Source organism: Protomyctophum bolini (assembly GCF_963924005.1).
Source record: "Protomyctophum bolini genome assembly, chromosome: 8".
Classification (NCBI taxonomy): Eukaryota; Metazoa; Chordata; class Actinopteri; order Myctophiformes; family Myctophidae; genus Protomyctophum; species Protomyctophum bolini.
In genome coordinates this window covers 28,433,787-28,458,271 of record NC_137869.1, presented here as the reverse complement: position 1 = coordinate 28,458,271, position 24,485 = coordinate 28,433,787, and the positions used below count along the sequence as shown (strand labels likewise).

The 24,485-nt window shown below is 41.0% G+C and overlaps 1 protein-coding gene across 5 annotated transcripts in view; it reads right to left on the bottom strand.

Moving 5' to 3' along the window:
* Positions 1-4,764: 4,764 nt before the first annotated feature.
* The window catches only part of tcf3b (transcription factor 3b), a 29,519-nt gene continuing 9,798 nt past the window's right edge, over positions 4,765-24,485 (bottom strand). For 2 of the 5 annotated variants that reach the window (XM_080771040.1, XM_080771044.1), the window contains 18 exons: positions 22,632-22,705; positions 21,375-21,447; positions 20,439-20,479; positions 20,069-20,201; positions 19,422-19,468; positions 15,562-15,661; positions 15,341-15,441; positions 14,927-15,047; positions 14,588-14,646; positions 14,383-14,458; positions 13,936-13,997; positions 13,268-13,471; positions 13,047-13,158; positions 12,477-12,624; positions 12,183-12,236; positions 10,937-11,175; positions 10,502-10,650; positions 4,765-7,867 (listed from right to left, as the gene is read on the bottom strand). In XM_080771040.1, the coding sequence (XP_080627166.1) occupies positions 10,508-10,650; positions 10,937-11,175; positions 12,183-12,236; positions 12,477-12,624; positions 13,047-13,158; positions 13,268-13,471; positions 13,936-13,997; positions 14,383-14,458; positions 14,588-14,646; positions 14,927-15,047; positions 15,341-15,441; positions 15,562-15,661; positions 19,422-19,468; positions 20,069-20,201; positions 20,439-20,479; positions 21,375-21,447; positions 22,632-22,705 (1,787 nt within the window). In that variant the 3' untranslated portion in view covers positions 4,765-7,867; positions 10,502-10,507. The remainder of the gene's footprint in view (positions 7,868-10,501; positions 10,651-10,936; positions 11,176-12,182; positions 12,237-12,476; positions 12,625-13,046; positions 13,159-13,267; positions 13,472-13,935; positions 13,998-14,382; positions 14,459-14,587; positions 14,647-14,926; positions 15,048-15,340; positions 15,442-15,561; positions 15,662-19,421; positions 19,469-20,068; positions 20,202-20,438; positions 20,480-21,374; positions 21,448-22,631; positions 22,706-24,485) is intronic. The other 3 variants (XM_080771041.1, XM_080771043.1, XM_080771042.1) reach the window with 3 other exon arrangements.

Genomic DNA, 24,485 nt, shown 5'->3' with positions numbered 1-24,485 from the left:
TGAAGTAACATGGAGACTCCTGCAACTGAACAAACACTTCATAGCAATGAGTACTATCAGAATATAGAGCTATTTAACACTTATTTTAACCAAAGAAAATCACTTACCCTACCTTTAATATTATATTTACTCTATTAAACAACTCACTCACAATTCATCATTTGTGAGACTTTACTCATCATCCTTGAACTTTCCGTTAATGTAGGGCACAAAGTCCAGGAAGAGCCTCCAGTCTGTAAAATGAACCAGTGCCACTCCACCGACAGTGCCCCAACCAACCAGATTTGGTATCCTGAACAAAATATGAAAGAGAACAATGTGTCAGTCAGACCACATTCGCTCTACAGGTTTTTGTAAAGAAATGTGAGCACCTCACAGGTGTCATTGTCAGTATGGACCATGAGGGCTGGCATGACATTCAATCAAGAGATTACCCGTCACAATTATTACATAATCATCTAATATTGCGGCCCGTCATGGTCATACCAATCAAAACAATTAGTTATTTTCATTGTTTTGAACAAGACTGTAGGTATAGTATTGTTTGTTCCAAGAGAAAGTGATGTCATTTGAGTATTAACTAGTGGTGGATATTTCTTGCAATCTCACAATATGTATCACGATACAGAGGCTATGATACGATATATATCGATTATACGTTTATTCAAAATAATGACCATGTTGCACAAATACAATAAAACCCTTTCAGGCCTATAGAGATCTTTAAATTTAAAATAAAATGTCTAAACATCCTAACAAGGGGTCTGGGAAGGTAGTGCATTGCAATTTGCAAGGGGGGCTTTGATAACGTTAAACAGAGGTACATTTGTCAACACCAGATAATTCATCACCCAGATAATTCATGCCGTATCGATACAGCAGCCTCTTGATCGATTCACCTATCGTCCGGAGTTTCGATCGATATATTTCCTTATCGATTAATTGTATCAATTATCGATTAATTGAATGCACCACTAGTTAAATAACCACTTATTTATTCACCTATGATAATCTGTTCATTAAATGTTCACTTCACATTTTGTGAATGAAGACTCATTTTGTAACTTAATCATTCATTATGATTATTATTATATAATATTATTATTATGCCTTATAGATGGAAATGTGGCTTTTTAATGTTGTGTGTTTTCTTATTTTTTTAGACTAGTTGTGTAGTCGGATACAAAAATACATTTGTAAACATTTCAAAATAATACTGACATTATTAGCTTGCAGCCCTTGGACTTTTGAAATTGTGTGGCCCCTGAGCCATCTGAAGTTGAGAAGCCATTTCCTTTTTATTGTATAAAATTAATAAATGTAAGTATTTTCCTTGTATTATTTCAGTTATTTGATATATCTGCCATGTGCATTTTTGGATAAGAAGCCTAAAAGCCAAAAAGAAGTTCAAATTTTCAAAAACACAATTAGCCTATATCGTTAATCGGAATTATTTGAGTGACAATTAATCGTGACAGCCCTATCATGAGGGCTGGCATGACATACACTTGACCTACAGTACATACAGAGAGAATACCCTAATCTCATCACCCTAGCTTGATTGGAATATAAAATAAGGTGAGCTGAGCTGCTCACAGCTTGCATATGGACTTATGGAGACATGCTAAACTTAATTAAACATCAAGATACTTATTGAGGTGTCTTGTGTCATAGGATTTTCTATTTAGAATAGGTTGCGTGTTTGCCTGCGTGTTTGCCTTCTGAATTTTGATAGGCTAAATACATCATATTGTCGTGGTACTAATTGACTGAAAAGGTTGTCTTCACCCATTCCCCCTTAGCAGTGTTGGCATAGTGTTAGGTATTCTGTTACTATTGGGTGTGCTAAATAAGTTAACATACTAAATTCTTACAAAAAACAAACAACTAGAAAGGCATCGTTTTCAAGATGGCGTCCACGATGGCTGTCAGGAGCTTAAAAGGCCTATGGTTTCATTGCAAACCGACCACTAGGCGGCGACCCAAATTGGTTTGCAATGGTTTTTGAAAACCTTATGACCATACCTAACAACATGCCAAAATTCAAAAAGCAATTACCAAGTGCATAATTGTTATGATTAATGTGATGGCTGCCGGGAGCTAAAATGCCTATAAACTGCATAAACTGGGATTAATGTAAAAAATATAAAATTATGCACTTGGTAACTGCTCTTTGAATGTTGGCATGGTGTTAGGTACTGTATGGTCATAAGGTTTTCAAAATTCTTCGCAAACTAATTTGGCTCGCCCCCTAGTGGTCGGTTTGCAACTTTGGAATGAAACCATAGGCATTTTAAGCTCCCGGCAGCCATTGTGGACGCCATCTTGACAACGATGCCTTTTTTCGTAAGAATTTAGCACACCCAATAGTATAATCCATTGCAAAATCTCTTCTATCAATTATTTGGGGTTTCAACCATATACTGACATACTGTATCTAATAGTGTGGCATGGTGTGGGCATAAGGTTTTCGAAAACCATCGCAAACTAATTTGGCTCGCCCCCTAGTGGACGGTTTGCAATGAAACCACTATTAGATACAGTATGTCAGTATATGGTTGAAACCCCAAATAATTGATAGAAGATAAACAACTAGAAAGGCATCGTTGTCAAGATGGCGTCCACGATGGCTGCCGGGATGCCTATGGTTTCATTCCAAAGTTGCAAACCGACCACTAGGGGGCGATCCAAATTAGTTTGCGATGGTTTTCGAAAACCTTATGCCCATACCATAACACCATGCCAAAATGAAAACGATGCCTTTCTGGTTGTTCGTTTTTCCTAAGATTATAGTATGTTATTTAGCACACCCAATAGTAACAGAATGCATTGGAAATTCTATTTTATCAATTAATTTGTATTACAACCATAGCTATACGCATCTAATATTTGAGTCTGTGCAAACAGCCCACTAGGGGGCGCGCCCAACGTGTTTGCACAGCTTTTTGAAAACTTTATACCAACCAACACCACGCCAAAATTAAAAAACTAGTCAACAAAAGCCAAATCTTGGTGATTTCTTACGAGTTCGCCCCCTGCTACTGATAAGGTAGGGTAGGTATATTAATTGCTTGTTTGCCAAAATGTCTATTGACAACAGTATTAGACTAAATGCAGTGTGCAGATCTAGCCATCTATTCTGTAGATAGACTAGACTGGGTACTTCAAATGCATCAACTTATCACTAAGTGTGAACTTGCCATTGGTCACCTCCTGCAAGGTGATGTGATTGTGAACTCAACAAAGTGCCACACGGCTCATACTGAGCCGAATGTTTTAGAAGGGTCATTAACAGTAGTATTCCCAGTCTCAAAACATTAACAAACTGCATAAATTGGTATTACACATTAAAAGATAGAAACGTTGGCGCAAACCATTTGAAATTCCTGTTGACTTTACACATTAATTATTAAATAATAACTCTTGACAATTTGATCAAGAAATGTCAAAAATAGCTTCGACTTCGATACCATACGTTAAACGACATACAAATATTAAACTTTGTAATATGACATTTACTTTCTGCAGTTTCCAACTTGCCTCTAAGCTAACATTAGCTAAGCCAACTATTTAGTTCGGTCATATGGAAGGGCGGACGTGTTGACATGTTTTGGACTAAAAATGATCGAAATTAGGTTTCAGCATGAAAATGTACACTTGCTACCCGGCCGTTCAACTCACCACGTCTGGAGGATGGAGACGTATTTCGCACCGACTACTTTGTTTATTATTTTCATAACCATTCTGACCTTCGCTTGTCTACTACTAGCTGGTTTCTCTCCCGTTACTCCATACAAATCTGGCTCGTTCCGCAGATGGCTGTTCAGGACCCGCGGACTGTCTCTCCTTATGCCTGATCAAAATAATGACGTGGTGGCGCAAAGCAAGCAGCACTAGACCCATTCTCTAAGACTAGACCACTAGTAGGCTACAATACAGGGTCATCTTAGGCCAATGTTTCATTCGGTATTTAATATCTATGGTCAATCTTGAAATAACCGGTATGTGACTCTGAGAGCACTATGCTTGTCTCCGACTCTGAGTCATTAAGTTAGTAGCTGTACTGTACAGTTTTGAATAAATGTAGAATACACTGTGCAATGATAGTGCACTGATGCGAGGCAGTAGTTTGGTCATTTATCATAGGGAAAATATGGACAAATTCACTTTCCAAACTATAATAAACCCTTTATTACAATGTTTTCCTTTATTTTCATTTTTATGTATACAAGATTCAAAAGCCAGACATTGAAAAATGTATAATTCTGTTATTAAAAATGGCACATTTATTGCTACATTACTGTTATATACAGGACAGTTCTCAACTACTTTATATATATATTTATATATAAAAACAAAGTAACAAAGGATACTGGGATTGGAGGCACTCTGAGGACACTACAGTAGTCATGATCATGTCCTCACCCCAAGTGTAAAGATGTCAGGGTCTGTAGCTGTGAATGTACTTGTTTCAACACTCAAATATTAATCTCCCCCCATTTTCTAGCTCAAACAAAATTGTGATGGGTGAAATGCTTTTTTTGTCGTTTTATTACTTTCTTTTTCCAAAACAAAAGCTGAATCCCATCAACTAAACACTTTCTGTCAATATTAGTCATGTTACTAAAACATCCTCTCGGTCATTAAATAAGAGGACAATTATTTTCTTCAGGTTTAAAAAAGAATGTATGCCAAGAGTCAGGTCAAGAAACAATGCAGACTCAAAAAAATTCCCCCATCACATAACTCATAATACAGGATGTAGGCTACAGGTTGTTGTCATTGTGGGTTGTTTTACAGAATACTCAATGTCCGTTCTTCCCTAAACAAATCTGCAATATTTAGTACATATTCATCTTGTAATAGGAAAAAAAAAAAAACTTCAAAACAACTCTTTGAAAGAAGTGTTCAAAACCTCTCACAAAAAGTCACTGTCAAAGCCAGAGCCGGCATTCAGAAAAGTGAAATGTAGAGATCTCAAAGTCTAAAAGGAAATTGTCATTGAAGTCGTAATGTGCTGGAATCCATCGCAGCAAAGGACTCGTACTCTGTTACACGGGAACTGAAAATGCTGCTAGTAATGACAAGCTCCAGTTACTACAGCTCAAAAATAAAAACAGCATCCTACTTCAAAGCCGAAGCGATACATACACATCAATGTGTATCAAAAAGCGGGCCAAAAATCAGCATCTCCTTTGAACCCAGTAGTGTAGAGTGGTTTAGCAATAGGGGGCATAGAAAAGAAATGCATGACCTGAACCCACGACCCTAAATAAAAACAGTAGTTTGGACAATATGGTCATAATCCAGTTGAATAATTAGAAGAAAGGAATAAAAACTAAACAAGATCTACATATCATTTATTTATTTTACTAGATACATTGGGGGGGAAAATCTCTTTATACCACTTTAAACTTCTTCCTGAAAATTGAAAAAGCATAGGAGAGGGGAAGGTGAAGGAAATGAACAGTTACCTCTCCAATCTCTGTGATAAAATGAAATGATATGGTTTACAAAATAAAACTGTCTTATAATGAAAATACAAGTTCAGGCACTGATAAGGTATCATCACTCTCCCACCATGACATCTTCAGTCTTGAGAATGAAAAGGCCACACTATTGATTTTAAGTTTTTTTTTTCTTTTCCCCATCTTTTTCTACAAATTAAAGTTAGATCTTTCAACAATACTATGATCACAGGACACACAAAAGGCTCTTCGACCCCCACCCCCACCCGCACAGAATCTGTGATTACAAGTTGATAAAGATCCTTCACCACGGGAGACAACATGGGAACAATATCACAATCAATAACACTGTTTTTGATCTCCATATTCTCTTGTATCTTACACTCAAATACCAATGTCTGCCTCCAAAACAAATGTGCAGTATACTGTAGTTAGCTGCACACTGAAATAATGCAGACGGTAAAAAAATAAAATAAAAACTGAAATGAAATGACAATGATACTGTACTGACAAAACCCAGGAATATGAAATCAGAAAATGAAGGCGATACACATTTGAATGGTAGCTACATTCAAAAAACCAGTTGCATAATTACTGTTAGAAGAGATTTAAAAAATCCCTCCATACAATTTGCCTTATGGTGCCTCACCACTTGAGTAAGAACACTTCAAAAGGACGGTGACACACACTCCATCCACATGTCCCCATATGGAAATAAAGAATTCCTCTGGTTATGGGACAATACACTTCCATTCTAATTCCACAAACTAAAACTGTATTTAGGCCATCATATCACCTTTAATGGTGACTTTAACTTATGGGGGGGTGGAAGGATAACCACATTTGTACAATTATCTTAAGTTGATCCTTTTCATTCGCCATCCTGCCTGAGCAAAGCACAGTTGAATGTTGAGCTCATTTTTGAACAAATTCATTTAAGTGTCAAATATCCCTCATTCAGATAATCTACAATACACTCTAAACTTCAAACTAATATTGCCTTTGTTATTTAGAAATCTACAATGTATAGACTAACAAAAAAATATATATTCTTATATATATATATTTCATTTTGCTCAACATGAAACATATCCGAGTAATGTATGGATGAAGTGAATTTACATATCAGACTTGTCTCAGTAAGAAGATACAAGGAAAACGTACTCAGGTGGAAGTTGAGTGGCTGAGTAACTTAATGGGAATGATCTTTTTAAGAATACAAAGCCTCTACTTGGCAAAGGCTTGTCTGTTTCTACAACAGTGGGCCGATATGATTCCTTACATCAATGGAGTCAAGATCGTTTTAAGTTTTTATCGATTAAGGGGCAAAAACATGGGATTCAAGTCTGTTGTCACAGACACTTTCTAAGTCAAAGCAACAACAGTACAGCTGATCAGTATTTTTTATAATTGTTTATAAGTTGGCCTTGTAGAAACTGAAATGCACCGACGGTTGACACCCATAGTTTTCAGTATATTATATACAACTGTGCTTTGTCTGGTCTACCTACACTTTAGTAAATAAAGCATTATCACTAACTGAAGCCAGGACAAGGGAGAACTGGAGTAACACTAGAGTGTGTGGTCAATAAACAGGAAGAACAGTTTGAAGGTGACTGATTCTACCACTGGATCAACTCTAATTTACAAAGAAAATCCTCCCCTTCTAACTCTCCAGATTCCCTGTAGGATGAAACAGAGAGACTGTCAGACCCTATCTGGATGTCAGAGGTCCTGTCATTCATGTAGCCTGTGCTCAAATTATCAACATTTTACCTTTTCCTGGAGGAAAAGTAGGCTAGAGACAATTCGACCTCACAGCCAGGAGCTTTGTTACATAACATATGTAAGACTGTACCATCACGCTGGGAATGACATACTACATTAAAAAATAATTGCTCATACACATAAGCAATCCCTTACAATAAATGTTCCTCACTTGTAAAGCAATTCGCTTAAATGTCTCATAGAAAACATGTAACAATTAGGCACAAATCCTTGATTAAATTTGTTTGTTTTTTTGTCATATTTCTTGTCTTTCACCAGAGCATATCGCGGCAGTGTGTGAAGTCCCAAATTTGTGGCAGGACAAACGTACTCTGGTGTGCCATCATGGTATGGAAGCCAAAAAAATTCTTACATGTATATAAAAAAAGAAAAGACAACTAAAAGTTCTTCACATTTGAGCTGGTAGTCATGGTCAGGAGTGCGGCAAATAGGCTGTGTCAGTTTTGGCAGTATGCATGTGTGTACAAGGTTGTGTGAATGTGCATCTCAAAACTGAAAGGGATAATACACAGACACGTCCATATCTACACACACACATACACAGACTGAGAATAATGGGTGGAAGAATCTGTTAAGGCCACATCCTCAGAGCCAAGGAAATCCCACCAGATCTGTAAAATAAAAGAACAAACATCATCGATCCATACAAAATGGAAATCTCAAGCAAAATATTGTGAACATGATGCCTATAGCTTTATAGGACCATAGTGGCATCAAGAAATGTCATTGTTTATTCACAGATTCATTCAGATGTATTGTACATAAACAGACCACTTTCCTGAACATTTTGATTTACAGTTTCTCCAGTCCTTAAATTCATACTTGTTGACTTCAATGTCAAGCGAAATCTTAAAACACTTTCATCTCGGATTCTGTTCCCAGATTTAGTTTATGAACAAAACAAGCTTTACTTAGTGTTGTATTAAGCAAGTTTCAAGTCTCTGCAGGTTTACCAAGGGTTATTTGATTATAGGAAGCCATTAAATGCATTCCTTTCGTTTCTTCAATACAGAATAAAATTTGAAGCTCGCTTAATTAAACATGCTGAATTTCATTGCTTTTTTTATTGTTGCGTTAAACATATGAAGTATTAAAAAAGGCATTAAATTGTCCTAAATTGTCACTTTGTTATCTGGGTGGGGACCCCTAACCTGACTCCACCAGATTGCGGCAGTATTGAGTTCACAAGTTCCCTCCTCCTGCCTGCCTCTGGTCTCTCTCAAGCAGAAACGATGAACCCGAAGCAGCGGGACAAAAATCTGATATCTCCGTAATAATTTCGAGTTGTAGTCCTGTTAGGTTGTGTTTACATGTGCGCTGTGGCAGCGCTTCAATATGTCACCAGTCCTGCATATCGCTCCGATCAGCATTTGATCGGAGTACATCGTCTCTGCCCGAGAGAGACCAGATGGGAGCAGTAGAAGGAACCGGTGGAGTCAGGTTAGGGGACCCCCCATCTTTTCAGAGTAAAATCTGCTATATCTGCTGGCAGATATAGCATAATTCCCCAGCAAAAAAAGTGTTGATGGCGTTGTCTTTCAGTCACGGATATTTTTCTATTTATAATAATAATAAACTTAATTTATATAGCACCTTTTAGACAAAGTCACGTGCTTAACAATAAAAAAAAAAGGCAACAGTGAATCATAATAAAATAACTTAATCAATTACAACAACAAGGCAGAATATAATTACAGTGTCAGTGGAAATTAAATGCATACATCGTTATGGGTTTGAAAAAGCTTTAATATACAAGTGGGTCTTTGGTTTTAAAAATAGTAATGGAGCTAGAAAACCTAAGGTCCAATGGGCGGCCGTTCCAAAGCCTAGGAGCCCCACTTGCAAAAGCCTCATCACCCTTTAGCTGAATTCCAATACCCAAAATTTCAGCCACTCGCTCACTCACACTCGCTCACTTCAGAATGGTGGCGTTACAGTAAAATTGGTGACCTGCTGAAATATGTGACACATCAGTGTCCTAATATATATATATATATATATATATATATATCTGATCTCCGTTTAACTCTGTTACAAGCAGGATTTTCAAACCTCAATAAGTCAGAATCTAGCAGAGCCGTCCATGGTGGATCTTCTGCTGTCCAAAATTCTGATTCATGTCGCTCCCGACATGTAAATGTTTCTGGCGAGAGGTAAACAGTGTGTGCTTGTGCCAATGATACTAAAGTGCGTGTTGAGTGTGTGTGTGGGCCGGGCAAACTCCTTCTAAGTGAAAGTGTATGGTGGCACTGGGAACTTCATAAATGCTAACAGCTAGCCGGCAGTAAGTTACGTGAAGTCCAGAAGATAGTCACGTATTTCGGCAGGTCACTAATTTCACTGTAACACCGCCATGCTGGAGTGAGCGAGTTTAAGTGAGCGAGTGGCAGAGATTTTGGGTATTGAATTTGGCTTAAGTCACCAGGTTGGTCTTAGGGACCTCTAGCAGGGCTAAATTAGAAGACCTCAGTTGGCGAACAGGCACATGGGGTTCTAGTAGTTCAGCTTGGTAGGCTACTGCGGTGCCAGTAAAATATTCCTTAATGGTAAATCCCAAATCCAAATGAAGAACTTGAATTAATAAGATATACAACAGCAAAATATAGAAGAATCTGTCCATAAACTCCAAAATCACTGCATATTCTGTTTTACCGAAGCCCGCCGAGAAACCTTCCAGACATATCACTTTTAAAGGAGCCGCTCATGCATGAGCAAAGAACTTCCATGGGCATGCCCATGGGGTTCAACCAAGCCCCCAGAATAGCTGGGCAACGTTGAAGTAGTCTCCCTACTGGTCAAAACCTGGTACTGCAGGCAGGCTGGGCCCAGGTTAAATGTATGAATGAATCGTGACGTAGCGGTACCACAAGAACAGCGCGAGGGGTACTATGATAGGAGCCATATCAACGCTGTTTTAATCAAGAAGTTGTTGTTTTTACCGTAGCTTAATAAAAAATGATAAGACATTTGGGACACACTAGGAGACGGAGTAGTGTTTTTGCGTTTATGGACAGCTGTTAAAATTTGTCTCTGATTAATTCCATTCATCAAGTTTGTTCATTTTTGGAATCGGGATTTACTGCAAAGGAATATTTTACAAACTAAAAATATCCATGACTGAAAGACCTCACCGGGTAAGTAAACGACATAAATGAAGACATTTCTTGGGTGAACCACGTCCCACGTCCCCAGGTTGTTTTCTCAAAAACAGAATATTCAATTTGTAGCAAAACAACTCTGCCTACCTGGCGTTACATGTGGCTGACTGGATTGTGGCCGTCACCACCCAGACTAGGATGGCCTCCTGAGAGCATTGGTGCGTCTCCCACCACTCCGGACACCTTCTCTTCCTCGCGACGCTTCAGACATGCTGCCTTGGGGTTCAGGTTACGTTCTTGAAATAGAAGAGAGATTATCGCCTTTGATTAAAATATGAAATTTACCTTATATAGAAGAAGAGGCAGAGAGAAGCAGGAAGTAGGAACCACTATTCTAACGGCTTGTGCTGCACAGAGCCATCAACGTCATCCTCAACTTGGAACAACAACTCAGAGGTCAGTCACCAGTATAGCCATTTGCTACAATTGTAAACTCTCCGAGTCTGGGTGACACTCGTGACTTTACAGTGCACTAAGAAGAACACATAATAGCATATGTCTCCAGGCTTGTCGGTGACTGACCTCTCACTTGTTGTTCCAAGTTCAGAATAACGTTGACGGCTTGATGCAGGATAAGCAGCTTGGTCTGAGGTTTGTCGTTGCTCAGGTGGAGCTGGCACATCCTTCCCAGCTCCTTGAAAGCCTCGTTGATGTCCCTCACTCGCAGGCGCTCGCGGGCATTGTTGGCCACCCGGCGCTCCTTCTCGCGCTCCAACTTCAACTCAGGAGGAAGGTCCTCGTCGTCCTCCTCATCATCAATACTGGGAATAACAGGTAAAAAAAAAGGATGACGCCAACAGGACTTCAAAACCAACCGTGTCAGGTGTTGGAGAGGTTAGCTGTATAGATGGACAATGGATACAGTTGCACTAGCTCCCTGGAGCAGAGTGCATGCACAATACAGAATTATCAATATGAAGTTATTTTATTAGTTAGTTATTTTTAAAAATTTGAAATAGTTTCACAGTTTTAGCCACTACACTGAATTTAGATGTCACCTATCGTATTGCTAGGCAGAGATCTCAGATTGTCTGGATACACAAGACTAACTAAGCTGTAAATGGTTTAGCTCCAGAAAGCATCTCTGATCTTGGAGGGCTTGTTGCACCCTGCATGGTTGCTTTAATGTAGTCTGAAGTCTGTACATTGTCCTTCAAATATGAGAGAAATGTGCTATATAAATAAATTGCACTTGACCACCACTTGTATTATGAAGTGAATGGAAGAGAAGACAGTAAGGAGCTACACTCCAGATGTTTTAGAGAAGGGCAGCAGCATCCTGCCCTCAAGTTATCTTTGTCCTTTGACCTGTATCCCACATAAGCTGGAAATGTTAACATAAGTTTGTATCTCAACAATGTGCTTGTAATGCTAAATGCGACCACAAGTTGTATACATTGTCTGGCAGAAAATAATTAAGAGCACAGACAATGTTGAGAATGTATTTCTCTATGTATATTTAAATATGTTCATATAGCAGCTACACCAACAAAATGTGCCTTTAGTGATATTTGAAAAGTGCCCAAAAGCACATCGTCGCTGTCGTGTGGAAACCTTCAACTGATAAAAAAAAAAAAAAGCAAGTCTACAAGCTCACAACGTGCCGTGATGCAACTTGTTGCAAGCTTGTACATCAGCTCTTTTGCTACTTGTGTGACACTGTCGTATGACGAAGTAGTGCATTAAATTATTTAAAAAATGTTGAAATATGGAGATACACGGTTTCTGCCCGACAGCAACAACCTGAAACCCTATTGGAGACACTTACTCATCTTTCTGGTCTGAAAGGCTAGAGAGGATCTGGAGGGCCAACGCCTCCTTTCTGTAAACAACGTGAAATAAGGGGAGAGGGTATGTCAACAAAGTTAAACACCAAATCTAACATAGGCTAGCATGGCCTGGGACAACAATTATATTAATTAAGCACATATACAAATCGTCGCAACGTAAGGGTAGCAACATTTCCACCTATGTGGGATAAAAACGGCTAACTCTTAATAGATTGAACAAATGTAATGATACAAGCTAAAAGCAAAACAGTGATTGGAGCGAGGAACTATACCTTGCTCGAGTGCGTGCCAACTTGACCTCCTTCTTCTCCTCCTCGGACTTGTCTCCAACGGATGAGTTTTCGTCATCCTCCTTGTCCTCTCTCTTGATGTCTGAAGCGCTGGAGGAGTGTGTGGAACGGGCTACACCACCGGGGAGATCTAGCAACAAAACACACACATGGTCATCAGGGGCGTCCATTTCCAAGACACTGCAAACTTTATTTCAGCTAACAAGTGGCTATTTCCTCCATATTTATCAGAAAAGGTGTGATATATACACACACGTGGAGAGTACAGTAAACATTTGTGTATGTATTTTGTAAAGTTAATTTCTTTGATCCCCAAAACTACCTTCAGAAAATAAACTGAAAATGTCTCTGGAGGACTCCTGCGGCGTGATAATTTGATGTGCATGCACCTTTAGGCGTTGCAACTTAATCACACATAAAGAAAAGTTTCTCTTTCTGAGGGCTGAGATAAAGAGTCGGATGACAAGGTCCCCTGATTAGAGGAAATAGCAGAGCCAAGCGAATACTATAGCTACTACTGTGGAATAAGATAAACGGTGTGCTAGGACTCACTGGTAAATCCCTCAGGTTGACCAGCAGTCTGTGGTGGTCCAGAGGCATGGTGACCGTGCAGCAGGGTGCTGCTAGGTGGAAGGCCTGTGGGCTCCTCGTGATGGTTCCCTCCCTGCAGAGGAAGGCAGACAGAACATCAACCAGGTCTCCTATTTTGCATGACATCACATGCAGTATTTTGACAGAGGCCCACAGCTGTAAAAGCACACACACACACTTACCATGGCCGGGTGTCTGTTGCTGAGGGCCAGTCCAGCGTTGGAGAAGGCAGGAGACAGGCCTCCAAGGCCGTTATGTACCGAGGACACAGCACTTAGCAGGCTGTGCATGTCAGAGTGAGGGCCCCCCAAACCTGGGCCCTGGCCCACGGCATGGCTACGCAATACATGGATTGCCTCCTCCAAACGATCCTCCATTTTATTCTGCTAGATTTGCACAAAATATATGTAGTTTAGCAATATTTTTAACAACATTTTGTCATTTTCTGGCTCAATTAATTTATATGCAGGCACTCAGATGATCAATTACTTATTTATATAACTAGCAACTACGGTTGAACGATATGGCGAATATATTATACAGCCGAATGTATACTTAGATGTATGACAGGGTTGCCCCCCGAGCCGCTGTGTGGCGGTGTATAAATCGTAGTAGGGGATGCCAATATTTGGGCCGATGGTGGCCGATAGGAATATTTTGGAATTACGCCCAACGTTATTAGTAACATTATGAATATAGTACATAATATGAATTGGCAGTTTCTACAATTGCAGATATGCAACACAGAGTAGTTATAGATCATATATAGACAGATGCTTATTTCAAATAGCATTCTCCTCATTAAGTACCAAGAACAGTAATTTATTTTGAGACAGATGTCTGACTGTACCAGTGCATGAGTTTGCCCTTCGTAGTTGGGTGTGGGTGGTCTTTGCCACTGAGACTGAGCCCCTGCAGAGATAATGGATGAAGAGCAGCCAGTTAATGAGGGTTCAGATAATGTTCACTAGTGACAATTCTAAACTCTAACAGCAGATGGAGCTACAGATCCATTTCTGTCAAGTGTATGCATCTTTTCACAGGTCACTCCTTACAAAACAAGTATAAAGGATCAATGACGAATCTTAAAATACGACATATATTCTATCTATATTATGCATATTAATATACAATGAAAGGGTTTTCAAAATGTAACGACATTGCATCGTTTCATGCAATATATGCCCCGACTACACAATTGAAAACAACCAAATCCAAGATCTTCTAAATGGAAGCCCATATTTCCCCGAGTCTACACGTGATCCTTGTACAAGCATTCGGGATGGCCTTATTGTACCTGCAATTCCCTGAGGAGAGCCAGGGGTGGAAGGAGCCGAAGAAAAGTTGTTACTATTATGGTCCGAGGGGTAGATCTGAAGAAGAAAAAAAAGACATGAGCACTAAGCCTCTACATAATGAACAACATCATACACTGGGGAAGTGAAACTATGAACTTCAATGAGATACCATGAAGCTGTGGAGGGAAGAGGGAACAAACTCACCGAGGCCAGAGCCTTCCCGATCTCATCTCCTGAACTGCCAGCCGTGGTACCTCGGCTCGCTGAATGAAGACACGGAAAATTATTATGGTCGGACAAACTCATTCATTAGTGTCCTAGGTACAAAATGAACCATGGACTGACCTCGAGTTACGGAGTCAGAGATGCAGTATCATTGTGTGATACTCAATTAACCATTGAAAAATGGGAGATCTACAAGCTAACAGCATATCGGAATTGAGCTTGTAGATCTGCCATTTTTGAGATAATGTTGCCTATAATAGCATGCTCAAAAGCGGGACAGCAGGATTAAAGTGGTTAAAAGCCATTAAAAGGTCTTACCCATAATGCCATCTCCATTGAGGGATGTGTGGTTGTAGGTGGACGGAGCCGAGTGGAAGCCGTTGACCTCACTGCCATGTAAAGGATAGTTCTGTGGGGACAGAGGCAGGGGTTGACGCTTCTAGAAAGAGAACACAGGTAACTAGATTAGAAAAGGCTCACACCCCTCTTAGAAAAGATACAGACTTTCAGTCTTATGAAGGGAAACAAGTGACTTCATGTCTACCAACATTTAATTATATGGTATGATGATCTCTGTGGATTTTATTAAACAAAACTAAAAGCCATATTTAGATAACTAGTACTGATAAAAATGTGAGGGGAAAGCACACAATCATGGGTAAAATCAATGTCGGAGGACGTGAGTGAAAGACCAGACGGTAATATTAGAAAGAGACAGTTCATTTCGCTCACCATCCTATCTTGTGGGTTGATAGCAGAGAAGGAGCCTGGCTGTCCAATGTGAGGGGAGTTGCCCAACATGGCAGAGTAGCCGGATGAAGACCATGGGTCCTCTGGAGATGCACAAATATTATTTGTTATATAAGTACATATTAAAAAAGTATGCAAGCATTAACAATGCACGGTCAAACTCTGTAAAAAATGATAGCGTAAAATAACCACTGCGAGGTTACCTTGCATGTAGAAGGATCCAGGGTAAACAGCTCCAGGCTTGGCACCAGGATATCCTCCATTCTCCCTAGCATATTCATCACCAGATGTGGAAGCGTACACCTAAACAACAGACAGGAAAAGAATGCACAGAGTTGGCACACAATTTCCATACACACAAGACCTGGATATTTTATTCTTCTGAAACACATTGCTAATATTTTCCCGTCACGCATAGCTCTGAACAACAACCGAGGGAAACAAGTCAGAAATACTGGCCCACCCTATCCATGTCAAATGCCATTTAATTACGATACTCTGACAGGCCACAAGATGGCGCGAGGGAGTCTGCCAGGCAACCAGGCAAGCAGGCCATCCGTCCGTCACCTATGGAGGACAGCACAGCGACCATGGCACGCTGGGAAAAGCAACGGCTCGAATCCCAGTGCACAGGGAGTGCTTCCTCTCGTTCCCAGGGGTCCAGTGACATCGCACTGTCACTGCCTGGCCTACAGCCGCTCCCCATAGACACACCGTCTCAGCTCACACACACAACACATTATGTGAGAGCCAACACACACTCACACCACCACAACCACCACGTCTCTGCGGATAACATCAAAATAAACTCAACAATATTTAATCCACTTTCGATGGAGTCGATTGGAGGTTCATTTTTTATCATGCACACGCACACAAGACAAAGCTTCTAAAGACTCCTATAATGACATTGGACATTTTATATTAGTCCCTCAAGGTGTTCAATAATCCTTTCTACTTAGAGCTAACAAAAATGGATGCTGTGCCTGTGGTGACATTCCACTCCCATGTGTTCCACAGCCATAGAATGAAGACAGACATGAGGAGCCCTCCACTTCCTGACACCATCAACCATCATTTACTCTTCCTCACGTGTACTGGAGGGGTGGAGAGACAGAAAAACGGGAGAAAGGAAGACAGAGAGAGAGAGAGGAAGAGACGGAGAATGGAGGCTATGCTGCGAAGAATGCTAATCCAGAAAAGGGACTTTTTTTCCTGTAATTTGATTTAACAGGGAGAAGTGGAAAGGGAACGGAGAGATGCACTTCTAATTACAGAGCCATCTGCCTGTTCCTGGACCACGTCCAACTCCACAGGCAGCTGGGCTGAGGAGAGGGAGAGAGACAGAGCGAGAGGGAGAGAGAGAAGGGGGCTGGGATTCAGTCAGCAAGAGAGGGAGGGAGGGAAGGAGGGGGGCCAGAAAGAAGAGAGTGAGAGCAAGCAAGAGAGAAAGAGATTGCAGCGAGTAGGGGATGGTGGCGGGGTGGGGAGGGAAAAAATGAAGGCCCTGATGATTTATGAAATGCTTAGTGAGATAAGGGGTGGGGGGGGGAGACAGAAGAAGGTAATCTAAATGACTTAAACAAAGCTTGATATGGCCAGGGGAGTGTGAAGGGAACAGGGGATTTAAAAATGATCACGGCTAATTCAGGGGAAAACATGACGGAGATGGCTTCATTTAACAATGGGCTTTAGGTTGCTCTTTCACGGGGAACAATGTCGCGCGATTCCTGCTGCTCTGGATGGGAGCGCAGAACCACACAAAGACTGGCACTGCTGGATAATTGTATTCACAGGAAGAAAAGGGATTTCTAGGGTAAAATCCTCCGCTAATAGGGGTTTAATGTAATTCAGGTTGTGACCGTGTAAAGGTCCCCACACTGGCAAAACCAGGGTTGTGACATGTTGCTGGGGGGAGGAGTGAGGAAGTGAGGGGGGTGAATAATATCAAAACTATATTCAAAAATGATAATTGAACAAGCAGGGTTATGAGGCTGGTGCCTGGTGGACAACCTGTGGGCAAGAGAGCAGCTCCTCTGCACTGCTGTTTGATGGTTTGTGAGGACAGTGCTCAGGGATCAGGATCTAGTGTACAGGTATTAGTGGATTACAGAGGTTGGGCACTTTGGAGGAAGGAGGGGGGAGGAGCTTCACCACTAAGGCTAGTGCAGATTTACCAACAGTAATGACAACGATGTGCATTACTATTTGCATGTATAAGGAGGATATTTACCTACAAGTTGAAACTAGTAAAATAGTGATGCCATCACATCAGTTCTTATGGTTGCTTTACTTGCTAGGACTGGATTAATTAAACTGGATTAAAAAAAGTGCACTAGATGTAAAGGAGAGAGAGAGAGAGAGAGAGAGAGAGAGAGAGAGAGAGAGAGAGAGAGAGAGAGACACAGAGAGAGAGATATGAGATGAGATGGGAGGAGTGTTGAAGGGAGGGAGGGACCACAGGATCATCATCATCAGTCATTAATCTGGGCTCAGACACGGGGCTAAGAGGCCTCGCAATGCGCCGCGCCTCACAACTGGGTCACTCACAGGGGGAGGCCCACCCAGACCATCATGTGGCGAGGCGTAGGCGGGGGGGGGGGGGGGGGGGGTGAGCAATTCACACACACAACATAATTTGGGCTGAAAACCACATGGCCATCGTTCTCGCTGCGGGGAATGGTTGCGGGTCATACCGAAAAAAAGACGACAGGACCTCCATCAGACCACACAGTCAAATTGTGTGTTCGTTGAACTCAGAAAAGTGTACAATATAACCAAAGGGCCCCTTTGGTTACATTTTGTACACTGCAGAGTTTACACATAGTTTTTACACTAAAATCGGCGCGCACACACGCACACACACACACACACACACACACACACGCTTGACGCTACACTTAAACCACACACACACACACACACGCTACACTTAAACCACACACACACTCTTAAACCACACACACACACACACAAGCTTTCCACTTAGTTTCCAGGTAATAATACAATAAGATTCCATAATACATCATTCACACTGTGCTGTTGGGTACAGGCTTTAGTTCCGACATACTATTGATCCAAAACCTCAATCTCTAACCTAACCATAACCGCAAGCACGGGAGCAGCGCATGTCGGACCATCGCATTTTCACATCGCATGTCCCCACGCTTCGGACCTGTGTGTGCACCCAGTGCTGTTCACGCAATTGGGCTCCAGCTGACAGTGACCCACATTATTATTGTCATTAGAGTATGGTTGTGACACAAGATTGTTACAGAAAATGTTTGTGTGTAACAGCAGTATTCTTTTTTCATTGATGACCAGATAGCAGCTCTGACAGGAGGGGATTCAGGAAAAAAATAAGTTAACTTAAAACGTTCAAATATCACAATCATTGATCACATCCCATTTCATGTTTCATTAGGCCCCCAATAGTCGATTAAGAACAAAGTGAAACTTTTGTGGTTTGGTTTTCCAGTAAATTTAGCTACAGAGAGTAACCGGAGAAACTGAAACTGGGTTCATTATCACTGGTCATATCACCATAAAACGTTGGTGAGGGGTGCGTTAAAACGACCAGATTGGGAGAGTGTTACGGTTAGGTTTAGGTGTGCTGCCCCGTGGGTGGTTAGGGTTAGGGTGAGGGTTTGAGATAGGTTGTAGGACTAATGACTGGTCTAACCAATTACTTGTCTAAACTAAGTACTGCACCCTAAAACTGCAACTGTAGAGCAATCCAAAGTGGGGCGTGATTGAAAGCCACCACACTAGACAGCAGCACAGAATCCAGGTATTTTCTCCTTTTCTGTACACATGAGAAGCAGACCCTGGGGACTACAAGGAAGCAAGCGTGGACACTGCAGTGACAAGGAAAACAATGTTTATCGGAGGCATTCAGAGTCACCTAGCTGTCAACTTGCAGGGAAAGAGGGACTGAGCAAGAGGACCTTAACCTATGTCTGTCACAGGACTGCTCAAGCAAAGTACTGAGAAAAGAGAGAGAAAGAGAGAAGTAGAGCATACTGGCTGTGGGCTGTGAAGGGGAGCAGAAATTAGCTCTTACCGAGGATGGCAGGCCATGGGGTTTCCGGATCTTCTTTGGCTGGGTATCTACAGAGAGAAAGACAGACAGACAGACAGACAGAGGGGGTAGAGAAACACAAATTGAGGATGTAGTCGTTGACCGTCTGTGTCAGTGCAGGTGCAGTGTGGGCTTCTGGTCCTACCACTATCTAATAATACGTGTGAATGTGTAAAATGTGGAACAAATACGTGGCATACATCAGTGTGTTTTGCGTTTGTGTGTCTCAGTATAACTGAATTTGTTGTTTTAACCCTTGAAGTTTGAATGTGCACTAAAGTATCCACACTTGTGTGACGTGAGGGGCGCTCTTATCATACAACACATTCTGTGCTCAGCCAATCAGCTAAGGACATTCAGTGTTCATACCCACAAAGCTGTGCTAATGAGTACATTCCATGCTCATAGACACAAACACACAAAGCTGTGCATAGGAGGGGTCAAAAAGATCCCTATCAATTATATTTCCTACCATAGATCAAAGACAAAGTTTTAGTGGAGATCACCTACGCAGCGTGAGATCAACACAATAAAAAGCCCTATTGCACATAAATGGGAACTGTATGTCCTGGATTCGTAAGATGACCTAATAAAGCCATCTATGAAAAGCGTCTATTCCATTGTCCTACCTATGCTTCCATCAGGGGGTCTCCTCCTTGGGTTGTTGGGGTATGACGGGTAGTACTGGGAGGCAGACTTCAGGCCAGAGGGAGACATGGCATCAGGGCTGGGCAATGCGATGTCGCTGGGTAGGAAGCCAGGCTAGATGGAGACATGGATTTAGTCTTTTAACAATACATTCAAGGTTGCACAATCACAGGAACTCCCTTCTCTTCTAGGAAACAGAGGCCGCTAATTCAATGTATTTCACAGGAAAATCAAAGTAAGACAAGGGGGTGGCCTTTATATTAATCCCTTAAAATGAGTCCCCCCCCGCCCCCCCCCCCGCCCCAACCCCAACACAAATTAGAGTGAGGATTAGGCTTAAACGTTGCTTACCTGGCCTCCAAAGGAAGAATATGGTGGCCTCTCGTTTTTACCTGTAGGATGAGAATGGTCATTGAGGGATTATGAAAATCAAACATTATGCTTGTGCGTGTGTGCATGCGTGTCTGTGTAAATGAAAAGTAGGTTTGTGAAAGTACAAAAAGTCCAGAGATGCCCCCCGCCCCCCCCCCCCCCCATCTTTTTTTTTCAGTACGCTCAGCTGCATAAAGCTGCCTGCCAGATAAAACCCTAGGGAGGGTTTCTGCTCTGCTGCCCTAACATTCAACACTCAACCAATGAGCAAACGCACACACATGCATGCACACATAACATTCACATGCATACACACACGCATCCACGCACACATTTTGCCGCCCAGATAACGATGTTTTGCGGTCAAAACAAAATATGCGAAACAGCTACATCAGCCACTGAATTAAAACTCATTGTCATTTCAATTTTTAGCTCTGAAGTTCTGAACAACAGGGCTGCTTTATAATTCATGTTTAAAATTGACCATATCGTCGCTGTCGGGCAGAAACTTTGTATCTCCATATTGTACGTGTATGTATTTTTGTTTTCATAAATAAATGCCCTACTTTATCATAACAAAGAAGTAGTGAAAATAGCAGATCTGCAGTATAAGCTCGCAACGTCAGCGTTGTGAGTGGTTAAGTAAGCTATTTTTAAACTATCTTTGCTTTTTAATTTAAATCACAATAAAAACAATTACGGATATATGAAGTTCCCACCTGGCAGTGACAATATGATGCAACATTTAAAAAAATGAGCAACAACATTTGACACGACTCTGACATTCCTGCTTTATCGTCGAATTGAAGGCACATTAGGGCGGCAGCCATATTTGGCCTTACATCACACGCAGGGTCGGGGAGGGTCGGGGTGATGTGAGATGTCATAAGATATAATATATCTGATATATCATACCTGCAATCCCTGAGTTGAGGAATGGGGAAGACAGGCCTTCATGCTCACTGTAATGAGATCCCTCTCCATAGCCCTGGAAGAATATTGGCACAAACATACACTGTAATGACACTTAAAGGACCATACCACTGCAAATGCAACATTATCATAGCCACACACAGATTCAGCCAAAAAAAATCTTTGCAACTTTTTCTTCATCAATAGAATCGACTAGTCAATGTTGGCAAAACATCACTGTGTGCTTAAAAATCATGCACATCATAATTCAACTAAATACATTTCCAGGAAAAGTTACAATCATAAATCAATCTTTTGTCCAGGGGGAAATTTCAGCTACACTTTTCAGATCATCCCGCTCTTTAAAATTGACAAAACACAATGATAATATAACTTTGACAGAAATATCCACATAATAATATTTAGTGTGGATTATCTATATCAAATGAGTTTCAAGTCTCTGCAAGTTGGTTTTCATATTGTGCTGAAGACCTAGGAAGAAACAATGCTACAGTATAGTGCTGTGGAAAATGATAATAATTGATCAATAATTCTAAATGTTGTAGTCAATGGGCTAAACATGCTAGACCACTGGTGTGGTCCTTTCAAGTAGGATGTACATGTACCAGCATAAGGCTAAAACACACTAATGAAAAATAGTCAGTGATTCGAGGCCATCTCCCCCCATGTGCAGCTTAGTGGTTACCCTCCCTTTTGCCTCATATCTAACCAAAAGCATCCATGCCAAGGAGATCTGCATCAGCTTGGGGGATTCAAACACCGACTTTCTTAATTATCAACTTGTGGTAATCAAAGTCTGCTGCATTTATTTCACCCCCTGTTCCTTGTATTTACAAAGAGTTGTGCCAAGACAGTTACGGAGGATGTGAAGCCGCAATTACCGGTGGGCTTCCACAGAGGTTCAGGACTGGCAGAGAGCTTGCCAATGCATGATTCTGAGCCAAGGCTATTAGATAGAGAGGAAAACTACTGCTCCGAAAAAAAGGGGGGGGGGGGAAATGGCACAGAGCGTGCCAAAATACTAAGCTGATGTGGGGTTTGCAGGAGAGGGTGTTATTTTGCTGTGTACATGTATGGCTGGTTTATTGTGTGCAGACAGACATTCATGTGCACATGAGATACAGACAAAGAGGGAGTTAGACCAAGACAGATATGTATGTACAGACACACAAAGAAAAAGAGAAAAATGCTCATAAACCGAAAAACATTTGCAACCAAAATGTGTGTGTCCATTCTTACCCGTCCCTGGTTAAAAGAGGGGCTGTTCTGTTCTGCTGATCCCCAGGACCCAGAGCCACTGCGCTCATCTAGACCTGAGAAAGACATGTTACATTGATTAGTAAGAAGACCAGTAACATAGGATAGACATAAAGCAGAGCTGAAAGACACCGCCAGGCAGGGACGTGACTTGGCCACTGCCGTCAAAAGCTCATTAGCATTCCCCAGATGAGACTATATCATTAGTACCATCCTATGTTTCACCACAGGTATGTAGCAAATAGCAATGTCCTTATCCTAAAGTCACATCAGACAGTGGCACCTGTCGACAAATCGTATACTTAGTATCCAGTTTTATTGACAGATCCCAGTGGACCTGGATAGGCACAGCAAAAATGACATTTTACATAAACGCTGTTATATTCTAAAAGGATTTTTACATGAACCGAGAAACTTTTTTTAAAATAAATATGCGAGACGCTTCCCCTTTTCACACGTTCTTCCTATGCATCATGTATGTATAGAATTGATGGGGTGGGTAAGGGGGGGAAAGGTGTGTTGAGAGGGTGAGAAGTGTTGGGTTGAGAGATGATTGAGTATTTGAATGTGTTGCACTGCATTTTCTTCTGCATTTTGCACAGTTTCACAATTGAAAATATCAAAAATAACTGATAAAAAAAAAACATATGATAAAAAAGAAAGTAAGATGCTGCTCAGTATACTCATTTACCAATCTAATGAATAGGGGTGTCCTAACAGTGACTGAATATTGGAAGATGTCGATCACTTAATAATTTGCAACCCAAAAACTTCAACAGGATTAAATAGTTCTTAATGTAAGCCACATTCACATCCCATGATTTATCTAGCTTATATACTGTGTTCACAGATTCCTCTGTGCATCTAAACCAATCACATCAATTTGTGAGTGGGATGTTGAGGACAACTGATTTGGGATTTGCTTACTACATGGTCATCTAAACATTCACAGCGATTTGAGTGCATTTCAATGTAAAATTACGGACGTGTGCTTCCGTGAAACTCGCCACCACTTTAAACAGTCTTTTCAAAGTGGAATATCATGCTACACCTCTGTGTTACTACAGACTTCTGTAGGACAATGTGGACACCATTTGCAATATGACGTTGGATGGTAAAGCTACATGACTGAGTCCTGAGCTCCAGCGATTGTTTAGTGTGCTGCTGGTGTTTGTCATTTGTGCATTTAAGCCATCGAGTGGAGATGGGCTGCGTACATGGGCTTAACAACGAGAGAGAGGGCGGGGGGTGGGTCTGTGTGTACACACAGAGGATAGTCGTGTAAGAGAACGAAATAAATATTATTTCAATTCATCATTGAAATTTGTTTAACTACAGAAAATAATGTGCTTGTGATTTACACTTGTAATCAAGACAGCAAGCACCCCACGCTCATATATATATATATATACACACACCGGTATATATATATATATATATATATATATATATATATATATATAAACCATGAAACAAATGTGTTTAAAAACTGAAAATGTGATTTGAATTGTGAAATGTTTTAGGTACACAAAGGGCCAGTATAAGTGACAGAGGGGAAACGCGTCCAAAAGATCGCTGGAGCAGAAAACTCCAAAATACCCCCATCATCCCCTTCTCCCTGTCTTATGCGCTAATGCTATCCAGCCTCTCTGGAGACACAAGGCTTAATTGCATACTGATTTGCATAATTGTGCATATTAATGCGGTTTCCCTATGAATATTCATATTTCGCCTTTGATTTTTGCCTAATTAAAAAAATGTGTGTGAGAGAGCGAAAGAGAATGAACGAGCGAGTGGAGGGATGGAAGGAGAGAGAGAGCGTGAGGGGAGGGAGGA